Here is a 21,455-nt window from a genome sequence, read left to right as displayed (position 1 = left end):
CTCCAGGGATCCAACCTGCGTCTCCTGCATTGGCAGGCAGATTCTTTACCACTTGAGCCACCTGGGAAGCCTAAGCAATTACTGATTCTTTAATATTTGTTCCAGCATACGTTAATTTTTTTCATCTTAAATATTTCTTTGCTTTGTGTATATTTGGATGGTTAAACTTTGTTTTCTAAACTGGTGACTTTAAAAAAAATCAGTCCTTGGATTTTCTAAGAAGATAATTCTACTATATGATAACAATTTTGTCTCTTCATTGCTAATAGTTACATTTAATTTTAATTTCTGCACCAGGTGTGGCTTCCAGCGAAATGCTAAATAGAAACTGATGGTAACATCCTCAGATAATATTTCAGATGTTTTACTCATAATATGACAATTGATGTAAGTTTGCAACCATTCTTTTTAAGGTAAATTGAGCCTCTTTACATTTAATAATTGTAATAAATGTTTATAGAATGAATACATAAGTGAATCCCTTCATACCTATTTTTTAAGTTAATGTGCATATATATAAAATGAGGAATATATGTATAATCTAACATGATTACTCAACTTGATGATAGAGAATATGAATTAAACTGGACTCACATTTGCTTTTCTTCTTTCAGTAAAAACACGATTTTCTTAAGTCAGCTTTCTCCCAATACTTTAGTGAATTAAGAATGGAGCTAAACCAGGTTAGAGTCCCATTTTAAATTCAAACAAAGCATAGACATTCAGACTTGAGAACAAAGGCAATGACATTTAATAAGATAAATTCAGTGAACACGGGTATATGTCTACAAACATAAGGTTTTCTACATGGCACAAGCTTATACTTCAATCTTGGTAATTTAGCTGCATTCTCACTTGGCAATAATGTCATACAAGTGAATTTGCTGACGACTAGCAAAATTACAAAATGAACCCAAGGCCACTTAATCAAGAGTCACAACAACAAAGAAACCCTAGGAATGAAGGTCAAGGCAGGAGGTTACAGCTGGCCAGATATGATACCATTTGCCTAATTTTCATGAAGGAATTTGCTCCAACAAATAAAATAAGTATCTCTTCTTAGTTACTAGAAAAGAAAACAACTGGTATTACCTAATCATCATTCTGTGACCATGAAATTAAAATATTTCCTGAAAGTCTGATTAAAAGAAAAAAAAGTCTTTAAAAAATATTAATCATTCTTATAAATTCACAGTAGAATCTCTAAGTCTGAATTTAAAACACTGCTCAGTATTTGCTTAAGAAACACATTTAGACAACATGGCTTTTGACATATTAAAATTCTGTGGGAAAAACTAAGACATCTTTTAATTTTGTTTTAATATCAAACTAACAGAACAACTTAAAAATTCATTAAGAACGTGGGTTGGTTTGATTTAAGAAGTGCTTCTAAAATTTAGTCATCTAATTTCCTTTCAGGAAAAACTGTTCATCATCACAGATCTTTTCTAACTTAACTTTTGGAGAAGAAAATGGAAAATCAAACCCATAGCACATGGTATGTAAGATACTTCCTCCTCAGGGTCAGGCAAAGAAGTGCTTTTGCCCTCTTCTAACTCGTTCTATTTCAATAGATGATTCAACTGGTCCTGTAGATTTGAAGACTGCTCAACGCTGTAAATTAGGATAGAGAAAAAAGTTTATCTACAATGGGCATCTTGTCATCATAGCAACCCCTCTATGCAATCATATTTTCTTTTGGCTTTAAATGTGGGGGCTATTAATGGGGTCAGATTCATGACTGGGTGCAGAGATAGGGGTATATTTCTCTACATTCTTTGTTTGTAACAGTTTACTATCCCTGAAAGTACAATATCATATGTTCTCCCTAGAAAAATGGAGAACTAGATACTGAAAAAAAAAAAATCAACCGATGTGGGAAAAAAAAAGACATTTCATTGTGCAAATGATTTGCACAGAGTATTTGCACAAAATATATATGCATAGTTCTGCTGAAGCTAAATCAAAAATTTATATTGGTCCACTGGCGGGGGGGACCAGACATGTTTAAAATACGAAGAAAAGATCTGTAAAGCCAATTATTATATAAACAATATTGCAAGCGACTGATTTAGTCCACTTAAAAAAAATACACATATACAAACATACAAGTCTGTTCAATGACTACAGCACATTTACTCTACTTAACAAATATTACCAATGTAAAAAGTTGTCTACTCCTGAAGGTTGGTTCTCTACACCCTATAACTTTTAGAAAACCTGTGCTAGAAGTGAATTGACTTACTGCATGCCTCTGAAATATTCTTTATATTTTCAGTGAGCTATCCTAGAACACAAATCAATTTAAGGGTCTATGTCAACCAGAGTTTTATACTAATCCTAGGCCCAGCAGTGTAATTCCCCCCAGCTTGCTACAGTTAGTTGGCCCCCTACTCCTCTACCATTGGGGTTACTTACTTCTTCTGAATAGCTTCTTGCCTAAATCAGAGAAGGAAAGAGAAAAATAAACATAAGAAAATGTAGCAACCTAGAAGAAGTTATCTATGATCAGATATATACATAGGAAGGACAAATTTCCAGCTTGTCACATTTTCTATTTCTGTCCATCCTATCCTAAGATTGTGCTATTGAATCTCTCTTCACTATCTGAGCACAGAGTTGCTGAAAAGATGGATTTTACACCTAAAGATGTAATAATACTCTATCAGAGTGAGCGACGTGGTCCGACCGACTATAAGGATGGCTCAAATTCAGTTTGGGTACGTGGAGCTGAGGGGTCACATACCTGATAGGTACATACCCCCAAAATGAATGTTTTAGCTATTTAACTATCAAGAGTTAAATTCCCAGTCAGATTTTTCCAATAGGTACCTAAGTGTAATATCAACTGCATAAAATAAAAAGCAAAATGAAGTAAGATGAAAAGTTAATTAAATTGTAATTTTGTCCAAAACTATAATGGAGAAGGGAGTCTCTATATTTCAGAGTCTGCTGGATGATTTATAGTAGTTAGGGCTCATGCCAATCTATTCCAGTATTCTTGCCTGGAGAATCCCATGGACGGAGGAGCCTGGAGGGCTATAGTCCATAGCATTGCAAAGAGTCAGATACATTAAGGTGACACAATTGAAGCGACTTAGCACGCACGTGGGAATGTAAGACAAAGGTCACCGATGTACTCCATTCCCCAGGGAAGGTGCAGCCACTCTGGGAAAGCCCTCAGGCACAGACAGTTGGCAAATACCACTTAAGTGTCCACCAAGTGCCAAGGGCTATGCATGTGTGCGGTCCTGGATGGGCCCTGGCCTTATGGGGTTTGCAGTCTCTCCCTCTAAGAAGCTCCCAAAATATGAGCGAGGTTCACAAAGGTGATTGCCACTCTGACCGCACCCTGTACACCAACTTCTGCAGTCTCAGGCATCTATTCCAGAGGGAACAATCCTTGACTAACCCCCTCCCCACCCACTCCCACCACCCTCCTGACACTTTGCTCCTGGTTCCCGCCTTCAGGAAAATAAGCAAAAGCACAAAGGCCACAAGCAGCAGCCTGCAGAGAGCGACTGTAGCGAGTGCAGCAGGCACTGGAGAGCGCATACTCACTGGTACTGAAGATGAGTTGTTATTATTGCCATTTTTCTTAAACTCTGCATTAAAAAAGAGAGAGAGAGAAATAGAGCACTCCACTTCCCAGAAGCCACATAAACTGTGCATATAAAACTCAAATCGTAACAGAAATTGTTTCTTACATCTTCTGAGTGTAAAATGGCATCTTCCTGGAGTACCATGTTTCGAGCTGCCTGACCTAGCAGCTGGAAGACAAAAATAAAATGGTAATAATCAAAATTTCCAAACTTCCTGTAATCTTCTCTCTGCAGCTGTTCTCCCAGGGCCCTCTCTCCTCCCCCTACTCTGCCACTCCATACAAATACAAACCCTCCGAATGTAAAGGAGGATAATTTCCCATTTGTTCATGTTGAAAATCCATTTCATTGTCACTATGGCAGTGCTGGCATGGGCTCGACATCTGTTCCAAAGGCCACTGCCTGAGAAATCAAGTCCTCCAGAATGCTGAGCTTACTCATCAAGCGCCAAGAGGAAAAGTCTGCGAAAACAAACTTTGGCTCCACAAGCCCAATGAGAACCTAACTTCTGACTCTCTAAGGCAAATTTGAGATTTGGAGCTGTTTGGGGGGAGGGAGAGGGCAAGAGTTAGGATAGGGCTTTAAAGGACAAAGGGATGTAGCTGTTCAGAAATGGAACGAGAAACACAGATGTAGGGGGTGGGTAGGGGAGGAGGGCGCTGGGGAAAGACGTGGGAGGACGTTTGGGATTCACCAGTGGGAAAGTACCATGTGAAGAATGGTCAGATGGAGCTGGGGAAGAGAGAAGAATGGAGGAAGGTGGCAGCGGAATTTAATGAATTCACTGATAGCTGGGCCCTGTGGCGGAGAGAGAGAAAGAGAGAGAGAGAGGCTGAGTGAGCTCTGTTTCAGCTGGGTGGCCTGTGGTCAGCAGATCTGACTCTGCACTGAGCAGCAAGAAGAGATCAACAGAGGGGTTCTGCTTCCTGAGGCACCCTGTTCACAGCAGACAGGAAGTCCAGCCGTGAAAGGGAGCTCCTGTTACGTGTGTCTACCAATCTTCCCTGTTCCCCTGGGTCAGATGACTTCCAATTAACAAGAAATCGGCACTGATCCAGCCTCCTGACTTCTCTCCCTATAGCAACTTTTATTTTTCTTTTTAACTTCAAAAGTTAGTAAAATCTTATGTGCTTCTAGAGGCAAAACAATAAAATAAGACCTTCTATCCAGCCTCTTCCTCTCCTGGTATCACTCCTCTATGCATACATATTTTTAAAGTTAGTTTTTGGTTTATCTTTCCATTGTTCCTTTATAAAACAATGGACATGTGTATATATTTTGCCCATCTTACATAAAATGTACCCTACCATATGCACTCTTCCACATCATGCCATGTCCACTCGATAATATATACTGAGATAGACCTACAACAATAAATATTGAATCTCCACCTGTTCTTTTAGGGCTGCCGAGCACTCCACTGTAGAGATGTCTCATAAGATTATTTAACCAGTCTTCTACTGAAGACTTTGGGGCTGTTTCCAGTCTTTTGCTATCATATTAATAAGTAGTGCTAAAAAAATACCTTACATATCTTTTTGTATCTTTTTGCCAACATCTCTGGATAGACTCAGAATCTTGATTCTGATTGCTGGATCAGAGGCTTTTAATTTTGCTGCTGCTGCTGCTAAGTCACTTCAGTCGTGTCTGACTCTGTGCGACCCCATAGACGGCAGCCCACCAGGCTCCCCTGTCCCTGGGATTCTCCAGGCAAGAACTACATATTGCCAAATCACCCTCCCTATTAAGATTATACCATTTTGCATTCCCACCAAGTAGGAGAGTTCCTGTTTCCTCCCTGTGGCCACTTTTAAATGGCAAACTCCAAACTCCTACAGACGAGAGATGGTGACCAACAAATTGAAGATTCTGAGGGATGGTGACCAACAAATTGAACATTCTAATAGTATCTTCCTCATTCATTCAACAAATATTTATTAAGTGTTTATAAGCCAGTAAGAGACACAGCCTCCATCCTTTCGGGGCTCACAGGCTGGAATTAGAGAGGACAAAGGTCCTATGTACCTGGTGGTAGGTGCTGAGGGGGACGCACTAGATGCCGGGGGAGCTTGGGGGCAGTGGTGACTAACCCATTACAGGGTAGGCACTCAGGGAAGGCTTCCAAAAAGAAGTGACTTTTTTTTTTTAATTCCTGATTTCATTATTTATTTATTATTCTTGGCTGTGCTGGATCTTCGTTGCTACATGTGGCTTTCTCTAGTTGCAGCAAGCAGGGGCTGCTCTCTAGTTGCGGTGCGTGGGCTTCTCATTGTGGTGGCTTCTCCTGTTGCAGAGCACAGGCTCTAGGCATGCAGTCTTCAGTAGCTGCATCTCCCAGGCTCTAGAGCTCAGGCTCAATAGTTGTAGCCACAGGCTTTGTTGCTCCATGGCATATGGGATCTTCCTGGACAAGGGATCGAACCCATGTCTCCTGCATTGGCAGGTGGATTCTTTATCACTGAGCCACCAGGGAAGTCCAAAGAAGTGACTTCTAAGCTAAGACCTAAAGGCTGGTGCTTAGAATTCAGAAGTATAATACTACAAAAAAGTGACATGATTAGATTGACTGTTTTAGCATGTGGTGAACAAGATGGATTAGATGGGGGGGGGGGGGCGCGATGGGGGGGAGCAGGCCTGAAGGTAGAGAGATTGGTTAGGAGAACATAGCAGTATTCTAGAAAAGTAATAAGAGTAACTCGAACCACAGAAGTAACAATTTAAAACGGCAGGGTGAGGGGCTTGCGAGTTATTCAGAAGATAGACCTGATGGGACTTAAAATGGCCTGGAATGCCGGGGCTGTGGGCATGCAGGACCAGGGCCTTTTCTGTGATGACAGACATAATCATTGACATTGCTGCATTTTTTGCTTACAGAAACCAGCCACACACATAACATATTACCTAAGATCTCCAGTTTCGGTTTCTTTAAAGTGGAACAACATCTGAAACTCACCTGTAAAACGATCTGAGTATAGAATCTTTGTACATTTCTATGAATTTTCCCCCAGGCTTGCTCATACTTATCGCAACACCAGTTTGTCCTATAGTCACACAAAACAGCTTTGTTGAGACTGATGAAGAGGGAAGCAATGATCTGTGGGCTAAGAAGGACTGAACATCAGTAATACTCCCATAACCTCAGGGCCTAGTAAAGAAAATGGCAAAAATATGCATAAGTAACTATGTTGGTGGTTTAGTCACTAAGTTGTATCTGACTCTTGCAAGTCCAGGTACGGTAGCCCGCCAGGCTCCTCTGTCCATGGGATTTCCCAGGCAAGAATACTGGAGTGGGTTGCCATTTCTTTCTCCAGGGGATATTCCCAACCCAGGAATTGAACACAGGTCTCCTTTATTGTAGGTGGATTCTTGACCAACTGAGCTACGAGGGAAGTCCTAAGTAACTATAGAAAAATGCAATATGGTACATGATAAGTGTCATGTAGGAGATCTAGTAAAAAGACTCGGTTGGTATGCGTGCATGCACGCGTGTGTGCTAAGTCGCTTCAGTCGTGTCCAACTCTTTGAGACCCTGTGGACTATAGCCTGCCAGGCTCCTCTGTCCGTGGGATTCTCCAGTCAAGACTCCTGGAGTGGGGTGCCATGCCCTCCTCCAGGGGATCTTCTCAGCCCGGGGATCGAGCCCTCCTTATGTCTTTCATTACGTCTCCTGCATTGGCAGGCAGGTTCTTTACAACTGGCACCACCTGGGAAGCCCAGTCAGTCTGCTGCTGCTGCTGCTGCTGCTGCTGCTAAGTCGCGTCAGTCGTGTCCAACTCTGTGCGACCCCATAGACGGCACCCAACAGGCTCCTATGTCCCTGGGATTCTCCAGGCAAGAGTACTGGAGTGGGTTGCCATTTCAGCAAATAGAGACACAGACGAAGATACCAAGGGAGGAAGGTGGAGATGGGATGAACTGGGAGACTGGGATTGGCATATATACACTACTATGTATAAAACTTCCACCGTATAATCATAAGGGATTTGATTAGGTCATACCTGAATGGTCTAGTGGTTTCCCTACTTTCTTCAATTTAAGTCTGAATTTGGCAATAAGGAGTTCACGGTCTGAGCCACAGTCAGCTCCTGGTCTTGTGTTTGCTGACTGTATAGAGCTTCTCCATCTTTGGCTGCAAAGAATATAATCAATCTGATTTCGGTGTTGACCATCTGGTTATGTCCATGTGTAGAGTCTTCTCTTGTGTTGTTGGAAGAGGGTGTTTGTTATGACCAGTGCGTTTTCTTGGCAAAACTCTATTAGTCTTTTCCCTGCTTCATTTCGTATTTCAAGGCCAAATTTGCGTGTTACTCCAGGTTTTCTTGACTTTCTACTTTTGCATTCCAGTCACCTATAATGAAAAGGACATCTTTTTTGGGTGTTAGTTCTAAAAGGTCTTGTAGGTCTTCACAGAACCGTTCAACTTCAGCTTCTTCAGCGTTACTGGTTGGGGCATAGACTTGGATTACTGTGATATTGAATGGTTTGCCTTGGAAACGAACAGAGATCATTCTGTTGTTTTTGAGATTGCATCCAAGTACTGCATTTCAGACTCTTTTGTTGACCATGATGGCTGCTCCATTTCTTCTGAGGGATTCCTGCCTACAGTAGTAGATATAATGGTCATCTGAGTTAAATTCATCCATTCCAGTCCATGTCAGTTCGCTGATTCCTAGAATGTCGACATTCACTCTTGCCATCTCGTTTGACCACTTCCAATTTGCCTTGATTCATGGACCTGACATTCCAGGTTCCTATGCAATATTGCTCTTTACAGCATCGGACCTTGCTTCTATCACCAGTCACATCCACAGCTGGATATTCTTTTTGCTTTGGCTCCATCCCTTCATTCTTTCTAGAGTTATTTCTCCACTGATCTCCAGTAGCATATTGGGCACCTACTGACCTGAGGAGTTTCTTTCAGTATCCTACCATTTTGTCTTTTCATACTATTCATGGGGTTCTCAAGGCAAGAATAGTGAAGTGGTTTGCCATTCCCTTCTCCAGTGGACCACATTCTGTCAGACCTCTCCACCATGACCTGCCCATCATGGGTTGCCCCACGGGCATGGCTTAGTTTCATTGAGTTAGACAAGGCTGTGGTCCTAGTGTGATTAGATTGACTAGTTTTCTGTGGGTAAGGTTTCAGTGTGTTTGCCCTCTGATGCCCTCTTGCAACACATACTGTCTTACTACGGAATGAGGTTCGTGACATTGTACAGGAGACAGGGATCAAGACCATCCCCATGGAAAAGAAATGCAAAAAAGCAAAATGGCTGTCTGGGGAGGCCTTACAAATAGCTGTGAAAAGAAGAGAAGCGAAAGGCAAAGGAGAAAAGGAAAGATATAAACATCTGAATGCAGAGTTCCAAAGAATAGCAAGAAGAAACAAGAAAGCCTTCTTCAGCGATCAATGCAAAGAAATAGAGGAAAACAACAGAATGGGAAAGACTAGGGATCTCTTCAAGAAAATCACAGATACCAAAGGAACATTTCATGCAAAAATGGGCTCGATAAAGGACAGAAATGGTATGGACCTAATAGAAGCAGAAGATATTAAGAAGAGATGGCAAGAATACACAGAAGAACTGTACAAAAAGATCTTCACGACCCAGATAATCACGATGGTGTGATCACTCACCTAGAGCCTGGCATCCTGGAATGTGAAGTCAAGTGGGCTTTGGAAAGCATCACTATGAACAAAGCTAGTGGAGGTGATGGAATTCCAGTTGAGCTATTCCAAATCCTGAAAGATGATGCTGTGAAAGTGCTGCACTCAATATGCCAGCACATTTGGAAAACTCAGCAGTGGCCACAGGACTGGAAAAGGTCAGTTTTCATTCAATCCCAAAGAAAGGCAATGCCAAAGAATGCTCAAACTACCGCACAATTGCACTCATCTCACACACTCGTAAAGTAATGCTCAAAATTCTCCATGCCAGGCTTCAGCAATATGTGAACTGTGAACTTCCAGATGTTCAAGCTGGTTTTAGAAAAGGCAGAGGAACCAGAGATCAAATTGCCAACATCCGCTGGATCATCGAAAAAGCAAGAGAGTTCCAGAAAAGCATCTATTTCTGCTTTATTGACTATGCCAAAGCCTTTGACTGTGTGGATCATAAGAAACTGTGGAAAATTCTGAAAGAGATGGGAATACCAGACCACCTGATCTGCCTCTTGAGAAATCTGTATGCAGGTCAGGAAGCAACAGAACTGGACATGGAACAACAGACTGGTTCCAAATAGGAAAAGGAGTACGTCAAGCCTGTATATTGTCACCCTGCTTATTTAACTTCTATGCAGAGTACATCATGAGAAACGCTTGGCTGGAAGAAACACAAGCTGGAATCAAGATTGCCGGGAGAAATATCAATAACCTCAGATGTGCAGATGACACCACCCTTATGGCAGAAAGTGAAGAGGAACTAAAAAGCCTCTTGATGAAAGTGAAAGAGGGGAGTGAAAAACTTGGCCTAAAGCTCAACATTCAGAAAACGAAGATCATGGCATCCGGTCCCATCACTTCATGGGAAATAGATGGGGAAACAGTGGAAACAGTGTCAGACTTTATTTTTCTGGGCTCCAAAATCATTGCAGATGGTGGCTGCAGCCATGAAATTAAAAGATGCTTACCCCTTGGAAGGAAAGTTATGACCAACCTAGATAGCATATTCAAAAGCAGAGACATTACTTTGCCAACAAAGGTCCGTCTAGTCAAGGCTGTGGTTTTTCCTGTGGTCATGTATGGATGTGAGAGTTGGACTGTGAAGAAGGCTGAGCGCCGAAGAATTGATGCTTTTGAACTGTGGTGTTGGAGAAGACTCTTGAGAGTCCCTTGGACTGCAAGGAGATCCAACCAGTCCATTCTGAAGGAGATCAGCCCTGGGATTTCTTTGGAAGGAATGATGCTAAAGCTGAAACTCCAGTACTTTGGCCACCTCATGCAAAGAGTTGACTCATTGGAAAAGACTCTGATGCTGGGAGGGTTTGGGGGCAAGAGGAGAAGGGGACGACAGAGGATGAGATGGCTGAATGGCATCACTGACTCAATGGACGTGAGTCTGAGTGAACTCCGGGAGTTGGTGATGGACAGGGAGGCCTGGCGTGCTGCGACTCATGGGGTCGCAAAGAGTCGGACAGGACTGAGCGACTGAACTGAACTGAACTGATGTATATTCCAATTTAAAAATAAATAAAATATTAACCAATATTTAAAAAAAGACAAAGTTCCGGCTTGAGAAGTGTATCAACTCTGTCCCAGAAAACTGGACTGGTTTCAGCTTAACTCAATCCATACCACTTACTGAGCACCCTATCTAAATCTACTACAGAAGAAACTCTTGCGAAAAATACATGAGGGGCTGGAACTGGAAGCAGCAAGCCACTTCAGGGCAGTCAACAGTGGTACTGTGGCTTTTTGACCACTTAATCCAGTTAGGGGCCACGAGAAGTGGCATCCAAGAGTGTGGGTTTAGAACCAGTCTGCCTAGGTTTGAATCCTAGTACTACCTCTTCCCAGCTACTGCATGAACTTGGACAAGTCAAACTCCTCTCTGTAAGAAAAGCACTTCCTTTATCAGTGATTATGAAGATTTATGAATTAAGCTACATAAAATACACACATTAAAAAAAATAACAGAAAAAGAATCTAAAAAATCATGAAAAGGAGAAGTAGATGTGTCTACCACTAAAACTGACTGTGGTAGTTTTAGTAAAAACTTGGTAATTTACCAAGGTAAAACATGAAGCACAGTAAGTTTCATAAATTCTTATTTGGTGAAAGGCGACACAACAATTCTTTAAAACAGGTAGATTTTCCTCTGATGCCTGAGGGTGTGCTCAGTTGTGTCTGGCTCTTTGCGATCCTGTGGACTATAGCCTGTCAGGCTCCTCGGTCCATGGGCTCTTCCAGGTAAGAATATTGGAGTGGGCTGCCTTTTTCTTCTCCAGGGGATCTTCCTAACCCAAAGGATCGAACTCACAGTTCCTGCACTAGCAGGCGGATTCTTTACCACCGAATCACCTGGGAAGCCCTCTGGATCCTAAAATGAGTATACCATGTGGAACTTCATACAAAGCCTATCTGGGATCACCAGATCAATTACTTCAACAATAGTGTTATGGTAAACACATTTTTTATACAGTTGTTTCTTATAGTCACTATCAATAGAAACTAAGGACATAAGGTAAAAGCTAATTTTGTAAAGATAATTGTACCAGACCCTAAACTAATACTTTGAACATTCATATATGAAGGTGAAGACTTGCAGACATATCATGCTTGCTAAAGGAACTATATAACTTAATGGAATAATGATGAAATATGAGGAAAAGAAGAGTGGGGGAGAAAGAGTTGCTATTACTATAAAATCAAATATACTTGTTGAAAATGAGTAGCTAAGATACACTGCTATTGGATGAATTATGAGCAAGACAATGGTCTACAGGAGAAATTATAGAAACCTAAAGACTCTGTCCCCAGATTATTCTGCAAGCATATTTAAGATATCTTCCATTTTAAAGAATCCAAACCTGGACTTCTTACATGATACACCATGTGCGTGGCTGGTCTCTGTAACAAAACGATGGACATGTTTTCCTTTCTCCTGGGTAAAAACCTAGAAGTTGACAAGCTGGGTCATTAGACCTATTTTGTTGGTCCAATCACCTGCCATATGGGCATTTGGATTGCTTCCAATTCGGTGCTATTTTGGATAAATGTCTATGAACACATACCAGTCTTTGTGTGGACATACAGTTTCATTTCACTTGGTTGAATTCTCAAGGTACAATGGATAGGTCTCTTTTAGGAGAAAGCGTACACATATAAAGCTTGCTGGTGTGAAAAGCCATCAAACAATCCCATTCATGGAACTAGCCGGAGGATGATGAGAGGAAAATCATGGCAAAGGAGAAAGCTAACAGAAAACCAAAAACGTGACCAGAAAGACAAGTCAGAAAAGAATGAATCTGTGGACACACGATATAGAAGAGTCTTGAAGGGGGCTTCCCTGGTGGTCCAGTGGTTAAGAATCCGCCTTGCAATGCAGGGGAGGCCAGTTGGATCCCTGGTCGGAGAGGATCCCACATGCTGCAGGGCAACTAGGCCCCCACGCCACAACTGCTGAGCCCACGCGCCCTAGAGCCTGCGCTCCGCAACAGGAGAGGCCACCGCAAAGAGAAGCCCGCGAACAGCAAAAGGAGAGAGGCCCCTCACTCGTCCCAACTAGAGAAAGCCCCCAGTGCAGCAAGGAAGACAGCGCAGAAATAAAGTCTGAAAGGAATCTGGGATGTTGAGGGCAAAACCACGCGGAATTTGGGGGCCAAAAGGGACAGATCTTCACTAAAGACAACTCTGAGGAAAAAAATGAGGAACTCGATAGAATCACTATCTCATCCGTCTCCTAGCGCAATGTATGCTTTAAAGCACCGATTCTTATCCTTTGGTTTCTTCCCCACCCCATTCCCCTCTGCTCCCTCCTCGGCTCGTAGAACCATTAGTCCTGTCCAGAGACACACCCGAGTGCAAAGCACGCCCTCCGCGAACGAGCTCTCCTCTCGTCTCCGCTAGTTCACGGACTACAATTCCCAGGATGCAATGCGGCCACCCCACCTCCTTCCACACAGACAAGGAAGAAAAGAGATTCCCAGGGTGCTAGGCCCGGAGAGGTCACTCCTAGCTTACCTCGGAGCTCCGGGAGCCCTTCAGAACCTGCTTGGTTAGAGCGATCACGTCAGTACCACAGGTGTTCACCTTCTCCGTCAGAAGCCCCTTCACGGACTGACCGAATCGGGCTTGCGAATCTGGGGTCCCGGTCGCCATCACTTCGGCCAGTGAACGCCTCCCCACGGGCGATGGCGAGTCGCCCGGGCCAAAAGATGTGCAAAGCGGAAGGAAAGGAGGTGTCTTTTTTTCCTACCGTGGGAAAAGGAAGGGACGCATGCGCCTAGCGGAGGTTGTGCTTTGCCCACTTAAATTTAAAATACTCAGTTGATATCCTGAAGAAGACGCGGCTCAGTGAAACATCAACGAAGAGGATGGAGGACAATTTCAGTAAACCTATGGTTTAAAATCAAAAGGTGTGATGGATTACAGTCCCAATTCTGCCGGTTAGTTGCGTGACTGCAGATTCTTCAGCGTTTGCATCTTGTGTTCCTCGTCTGTAAAATAGAAATAATAAAATTAAATCTCCCAAGCGTTCTGAGAATTAAGATCATTCAATTCAATTTTAACAAACATTTCGTGAACGAAACACCAAACACTGTTGGACTGAGGATAGAAAAATGAGATGCAGTAAACTCCCAGGCTGAGGAGACAAGTAAACAAACAGAAGATCCAGGAGGAAAAAGCCAACAGAAAAAAGTGGCAAAGTTCACAAAACAGACAATTATAAGGGTAAATGAGATAGCCAATAGGTATGGAAAATGCTTAACCTTTCTGGTAATTTTCAATGATAAATGATCCCTTTGTTCTATTAAAGCAAACTGATGATCACCTTGAAAAGAATTAATATCTGAAATGTTTCATGTAGCTGTTTATTTTCAGGCCAATGCACCAGAGAGAGGTAACGGTACACTGGCAAATTTTGTTTAAAATCACCTATATTAAATATCAACATTACTTTATCTTCCAAGTGTCTATATTCAGATGTCTCTGATTCTTTCATTTAATTCTTGTTCTTAACATTATTAAGGTATAATTTATGTTCAAATAACTACATTCTTTTGAAGTGTACAATTTGGGGATTTCTCTGGTGATTCAGTGGTTAAGACTCTGAACTTCCAATGCAGGTGGTGCAGGTTGATCCCTGGTCAGTGAACAAAGGTCCCACAGGCCACACAGCATGCCCCCCAAAATATTTTTGTAATGTACAATTTGATGAGTGTGATGGATGTGTACACCTGTGAATTACTACAACTATTATGATACAGAACATTTTCATCACTCCCACAAGTATCCAAGTGCCCCTTTGTAGTCCATCTATCCCTCACTCTAGCCAGCAACAAATCTGCTTTCTAGCACTATAGGTTAGTTTGGATTTCTAGAATTTTATATAAATGGAATCATACAGGAAATACTTTTTTGGCTTCTTTCTCTGAGCATAACAATTTTGAGAGTTATTCACTTAGTTGTGTGTGTCACTAGTCTGTTCCTTTTTTTCCTGCTGAGATATAGACCATTGTATCGATAGATCTATTTTGTTGATCCACTCACCTGTTGATGGACATTTTGGCTGTTTCCTTTTGGCGGTTATGATGAATACAGTTGCTATAAACATTCACATACAAGTCTTTATGTGAGTTTCTTTTCATTAATCTTGGGTAGTATCTGGGAATGAAATGGCTGGGTCATATGGTAAGTCTATAACTTTTCAAAAGACTGCCAAACCATTTTCCAAAGTTATTTACCACTGAATTCCCAGCAGCAGTGCAGGAGATGCCAGTTGCTTCACACCCATAACCTTAGGAAAAGATCAGTTGTTCTAGAGCCATGGTAACAAGTAGCCACCTGTGGTAAGTAAACTGGCTACTGACAGCTGGCTTCTATGATCTGTCTCTCCCAGTGTTCATGCCCTGTGTAATCCTCCTGTCTTACTTGTGGGCAGGACATGTGACCTCCAAACATTCATATATGCATAGGTGATGGGAGATATGTAATTACATGTATGAGATTATGTGATTGCATTACATAAGATTGTAGGGTTCATCTTGCTGGAGTCTCTCCCTCTTGAGCTGTGAGGAAGCAAGCGGCCATCGGAGAACTCCATGCAGCAAAGAACTGTAAGTACCATCTAGTGCCTAAGGGCTGAGCTCCAGCTGACAGTCAGCAAAAAAGGAGGCTCTCAGTCAAACAACCCAAAGGAACTGAATAGTACTAACAACCAGGCAGGTAGAGAAGCAGATCCTTCCCCTGTCAAGCCTCTAGATGAGAACCTGGCCACAACCTTGACTGCAGCATTCTAAGACCCTGCATGGCCCAGAAAAGCTGTCCTTGGATTACTGACCCACAGACATGATAAGGTAATAAACATGTGTTGCTTTAAGCCACTATGTGTGCAGTAATATTGTTATGCAGCAATAGAAAACTAATAGAAAATCATCAGAACTTGTCTGAAATATGTTCAGTCAATGACAGCTTACCTCAGGGGATCCTTTTTGCAAACCAGGATATCAGAATCTGTCCATTGTCCTATGTTCAAGTTCACTGAGTCTTTTGTCTGCTTAAATCTCCTTTGAATCTCTCTAATGAATTTTTAATTTCAATTATACTTTTTAGCTCCAGAATTTCTTTTTGGTTCTTTCTAAGTTTTCTGTCTCATTATTGATATTTCCATTTTGTCCACACATTGTTTTCTTGACTTTTTCCATATCTCCCTTTAGTCCTTTGGGCATCCTTAAGGCAGTTACTTTGAAGTCTTTGTCTAGTATATCAGACCTTAGGTCTTTCTCAGGGACAGTTTCTATTGATTTATTTTATTCCTTTGAGTGCACCATACTTTGCTGTTCCTTAGTATGCCTTGTGATTTTTTTTTAGTGAACACTGGACTTTTGAGTTTAATAATGTGATAACTCTGGAAATCAGAGTGCAAAGTGAAAGAAGGCAGTCATAAAAGACCAGATAGTGTATGATCCTACTTATACAAAATGTCCAGAATAGGCAAAACCAGGGAGACAGAAAGAATGTAGATCAGTGGTTGCCTAGGGCTGGGCTGGGGGTTGGTGGAAAATAGGAAGTGACTGTAGTGGGTGTGGGGTTTCTTTTTGGAGGGGTGATGAAAAGATTTTAAAATTGGATTCTGTGATAGTTACTTGAAGTCCTGAAACTGTACATTTTATGTGTGCGAACTTTATGTAATTTTTAACTCAATAAAGCTGTTTAAAAAACAAACAAAAAAATAGTCATTCATCAGACCTTGACTGGGTATTTCCTTTTTGCCTACAGTGAAAAGTGAAAGTTGCTCAGTCATGTCCAACTCTTTATGACCCCATGGACTGTTCAGTCCATGGAATTCTCCAGGCCAGAATACCAGAGTGGGCAGCCTTTCCCTTCTCCAGGGGATCTTCCCAACCCAGGGATTGAACCCAGGTCTCCCACACTGCAGGTGGATTCTTTGCCACCTGAGCCACAACGGAATCCCTAACTGTAATGGATATAATGAAGGCCTAGAAACACATAGAAGATACCACCCCTGACTCTGGCTAAGAACTCTGTCTCATGAAGGCCGGATCTTCATTATCTATTGCTGCCTAACAATCACCCCCAAATTTAGTGGCTTAAAACCACCACCACTTTATTGATTGTGATGCTATAGTTCAGAAATTCATCATGGGTAGTGGTCTCTGCTCCAGTGAAGTTTGCTGGGCTCACTCAAGGGGCTGCATTCACCTGGTGGCTGGAAGGTAGGAGGTGGCCTCACTCACATGTCTGTGGCCTTTGTCCTGGCTGTTACTCGGGGTGCCACGGTTCTCCTCCTTGGGGCCTTTCTCTCCACATGGCCTTCTCTCTAGCAGGATAGGCTGAACTTCTTTACATGGTACCTGGTTTCCCAGACGGAGGAAGCTATTGGGCTTCTTAGGTCCAGAACTGGCACAGTGGTAACTTCTGAGGATACTGTTGATCGAGTCACACGGCAGCTCAGGTTCAGGTAGAGAGGAAACAGACTCTTCCTCTCGATGGGAGGAGTAGTCCCGTGTCTGCAGGTTTAGGAGGAGTTGGTGGTACCGTCTTTGCAGAATATCTACCACAGGAGTCTGGGCAGTCGCTTGACTCAATGTAAAATCAAAACAACTGAATTATACTGAACTTCAGATTGAATGCGAGCTATCTAGGGCATCCACTTCTCCCGTTTTGGAATGCACACTCCATGTGGGATTTTTATCTGTTTGGCTCATTATTTTATTCCCAGCTGGACAGCACTGCCTGGCTTTGATAGAGGCTTAGGAGTATTTGTCTTAGGAAGGACTGCTTGGTGTGATGGTAACAGAAGAAGGATTGGTGTAGAGCCACTCCAATAGAGAAGCTGCAGTGAGTCTGGGGAAAGAGTGTCTCAGAGGTGGGGAGACAACGTTTATTCACTATTCTACAACATGAATTGAGGCCGCCTACGCCAAATGTGAGGGGGAAGGAAGAGGCATCCCTTGAGGAAGGGGATTCCAACATCTCAGTGCATGACATGTGCTAAGTCACAGTCAAGAACTGGGTCCTCTTGGGATAATGGAGGCTTCAGGATGGACGCTTAGATGGGACTGAGCAAGACAAATATGGCAGAAGTGTGACTGAAACAGAGCTGAAGACAACACTAAAAAATGATGGGTATGGGGTATGAACGTGACTGAGAAAGTCCAGAGGCTTGAAAATAGTCACCTGCAAAATGTATTTATCAGATAAATGATAAGGATCTTCACTCTAAGTCCTTAAAACATGTAAGCTATGTGATGAAAATTAGATTTGAGTCAGGTTATGATTATTTGGTGCAAAAATTTTTGCATTAGTTACAAGAAGAGTGTCAAGGAAGCCCATTCATGTTTAGGATTGGTGAGTTAATTGATGGTGATTATTTACCTTAATGTAGTTTTATAACACTTTAGAAGTTTGCAAAGATCATTGCTAAATACTTGTGCCTTGGTGAAAAACAAAAATAAAAGATTACTAGTATCTGGTAGTATCTTCTTTCTCTTCCTCCTTCTGCCCAGGGAAATGATCTCAACTCTTGTTCACGGTGAGTGAACCAGGAGAGGAGGGGGATAAAGGAGTGAGATGAGTGATTTCCTCTAGGAAAACAAAGGCTGACAGAGACAGCACGAGGCAGGTTAGTTGGGGTAGAACTGGGGGAAGAAATCCATGGTTCTATCCCAGACAGGTAGGTCCTCATGGGGTGGTGATAGAGAAAGGGCATTTCTATGTACTGGTGTCCTGAGTTGTTTTAAGAATCCTCCTCGAAGAAAGTGCTAGGGTTGTTTGTTTGTGGGTTTGTTATTGAAGTTTTGTTTGTTTTGCAGGGACAAGTGTTGACCGTGTTATTTACTGCTATGCTGAAACTGGCATCAAGATGGCCCAGTCTGTTAGGAACATTAGCTTCTTTGGTTCAATACTGGTTCAACTTCCAAGACTTATATGCAATGTTTGGTGCCACTATTATCATTTTCCCTACATTAGAGGACACTGAGGCTCCAGACTGCAAGGAGATCCAACCAGTCCATTCTAAAGGAGATCAGTCCTGGGTGTTCTTTGGAAGGACTGATGCTAAAGCTGAAACTCCAGTACTTTGGCCACCTCATGCGAAGAGTTGACTCATTGGAAAAGACTCTGATGCTGGGAGGGATTGGGGGCAGGAGGAGAAGGGGACGACAGAGGATGAGATGGCTGGATGGCATCACTGACTCGATGGACGTGAGTCTGAGTGAACTCCGGGAGTTGGTGATGGACAGGGAGGCCTGGCGTGCTGCAGTTCATGGGGTCGCAAAGAGTCGGACACGACTGAGCGACTGAACTGACTGACTGAAGCTGCAGAGGGACTAAGACCAGAGGAGTCAGAGATGAGGGTGCATGAGCTTCTCTGTGAGGCCTCAGTGTGAAGGCCTGAACTATGGCTACAGACCATTCTGGAGGCATGTTGTTAGGAACCCACTGTGTGTACTAGATTCCTTGATTTGGAAAATTGGAAAGGGTTGTACAGATTGGCCCCCAAATTCTCACTGTGGTCAGTGGTATTAATACTTTTGGATGGAAACCTGTGGATGTTCAAAAGCACAAACAAAAGTTAATGACACACATTCTATGAAAGTGCTTCTGTTCACTCACAAAGGACACCTCTAGGTCTGCAGTTCTTCAACAAGTTTTGTTTACATGTTCTGAGAATTCTATCCAAATTGTGGTGCTTTTCCCAGAAGAATGTGCATATGCACACAGGCAATGTGACATACAATTGTAAGGAGGATCTAGGTTTTGCAACCAACTGAGAACATACAGTACATTCAGCTCATTCTTTGCTGACCTCACCAAGGTTGCTTGAATAGAGTGAAATTATCTTCCATCATAAAATTCTTTGCATCTTTCAGGCAGTTTTAAGCTTAACCCAAAAACAGCATGAAGGAAAGTAATCATTCCATCTATAGTTAGAGACAAGATTCTTGAATTCAGCATGGAAACCATGATGGTGCTTTGATCAATGAGATTGTTCTCCAGGGAGGGAGGCTTTAATGACATGTGACTAACTTCTCCTCAGTAGCTCCAGGAGCCGCCTGTGAATGAGTCCTTTCAAAGGAGGTTCAAAGATACGTGACGGGCCCAATTTTAATTCTGAACATTGAGTTTTATTAGGTAAACAGGAGTACTTTTCAAGTCCTCTCCCCTGAGTCATTTCTGTGTAGATAAGGAAACCACTATCAGTGAAGCCCTGGCAACATGTTTGGGATGAGCAGGGGAGAAACTTCCATTATCTTTGTGGTCATCTTGAACAGATCCTGAAGAAAACTACTCCCGTCAGTCCATAACTTTTGTCTTACCTAAAAACTTAGCTGTGGTCTTCTTTTTTCTTCTATTTTTTTCCTGAGGATACATTAGCAAAAAAAAAAAAAATTTTTTTAATTGAGGTTTGTCTGTTATGCCAGGGAAGAAAAAATATTTGTTTTATGTGAGTTCTTATTTGAAGTGAGTCATGGCTAACTACACTAAGAAGATGAAACACTAGAGATACTTTGGGGTTTTTTTTGTTTTTTTTTTTAATGTCCTCTTCATTCATTTGTTAAACTCCAGGAAACCTGGTTCTTTGAAGGTAATTAGTGATGGTAGGAACAGTGTCATTTATAATAACAGTCATCATAGCCTCTTATATTTCAAGTCCATTGGGCTTTCAGGTGGACAGGGCACAAGATCAGTAAAGGAGGTGAGGCACGAACAAGCCAAATTCCCAATCTTGAACTTCTCACCGACCCTTCATACTGAGTTTTATAATGTAGAGAAGCAATCTTTAGTGTAATCTTGAGCCCCTCCCCCTTTTTTATTTGTGAGGTGTGAGGGAGGTGTCTTAGTCCCCTCCTTAATGGGCAGTACTTTGAATGGTTGTTGAGGATGTGGAACTTTAAAAATCACTGAAATGTACCTTCTCATTGTTTTTATTATGTCCTAAAACCAAATGGAGAATTTGCATTATTGTTGGAGAATAAGAGATCTCTCTCTTTTCAAGACTGAGCTTCGTCAGGAGGGAAGAAACTATCCTCTGCCCTTCCAGGTTCTTCTGGCTTGTCTAAGAATTAAATGAGACAGATTACCAGTAGAAAATCAAATTTAACTTCATATATATAGGAATGCACACACATAAGAGGTCAGAGACTCCGCATATGTGAGACAGAAAGGTAAAAGGAGGTACTTATGCCATCCTGAGCTAAGGAATGAGGTATGGGGTCTAGGTCTTCCAAGGACAGGAGGGTCATTCTCAGGAGATTAAGAAGAGCAGATATTTAATAACTAGGTGTTTGTTCTGTCATAAAGATGGGGCCACTAAGATAAATTTTATCTCTGGTAAATACTTTTTCTAGGAAAAATCTCCAATTTAAAATCTTCTAAGTAGTTAAGACAGGAGCAGTGGATTTCTCCTGAACCCATAGGATCTGAATTGAGTTTAGTTCAAAATAAGTCTTGTGTAAGAGTACCCCATTCACGTATGACCTAAATCAAATCCCTTATGATTATACAGTGGAAGTGAGAAATAGATTTAAGGGACTAGATCTGATAGATACAGTGCCTGATGAACTATGGACAGGGGTTTGTGACATTGTACAGGAGATAGGGATCAAGACCATCCCCATGTAAAAGAAATGCGAAAAAGCAAAATGGCTGTCTGGGGAGGCCTTACA

General features: G+C 42.1%; 1 protein-coding gene across 1 annotated transcript; it reads right to left on the bottom strand.

Moving 5' to 3' along the window:
- Nucleotides 1-728: 728 nt before the first annotated feature.
- BORCS7 (BLOC-1 related complex subunit 7) lies at nucleotides 729-13,508 on the bottom strand. The gene is made up of 5 exons (XM_061403310.1): nucleotides 13,285-13,508; nucleotides 3,708-3,770; nucleotides 3,562-3,605; nucleotides 2,419-2,439; nucleotides 729-1,614 (listed from the first exon to the last, which is right to left on the bottom strand). The coding sequence occupies exons 1-5, from the start codon at nucleotides 13,420-13,422 to the stop codon at nucleotides 1,563-1,565; spliced, it is 318 nt and encodes a 105-aa protein (XP_061259294.1). The 5' UTR covers nucleotides 13,423-13,508; the 3' UTR covers nucleotides 729-1,562.
- Nucleotides 13,509-21,455: the final 7,947 nt, after the last annotated feature.

The sequence above is a fragment of the Bos javanicus genome, chromosome 26, assembly GCF_032452875.1.
Source record: "Bos javanicus breed banteng chromosome 26, ARS-OSU_banteng_1.0, whole genome shotgun sequence".
In the NCBI taxonomy this organism is placed as follows: Eukaryota; Metazoa; Chordata; class Mammalia; order Artiodactyla; family Bovidae; genus Bos; species Bos javanicus.
Note: the sequence above shows the minus strand (reverse complement) of the source record. Positions and strands in the feature narration are given on the sequence as shown.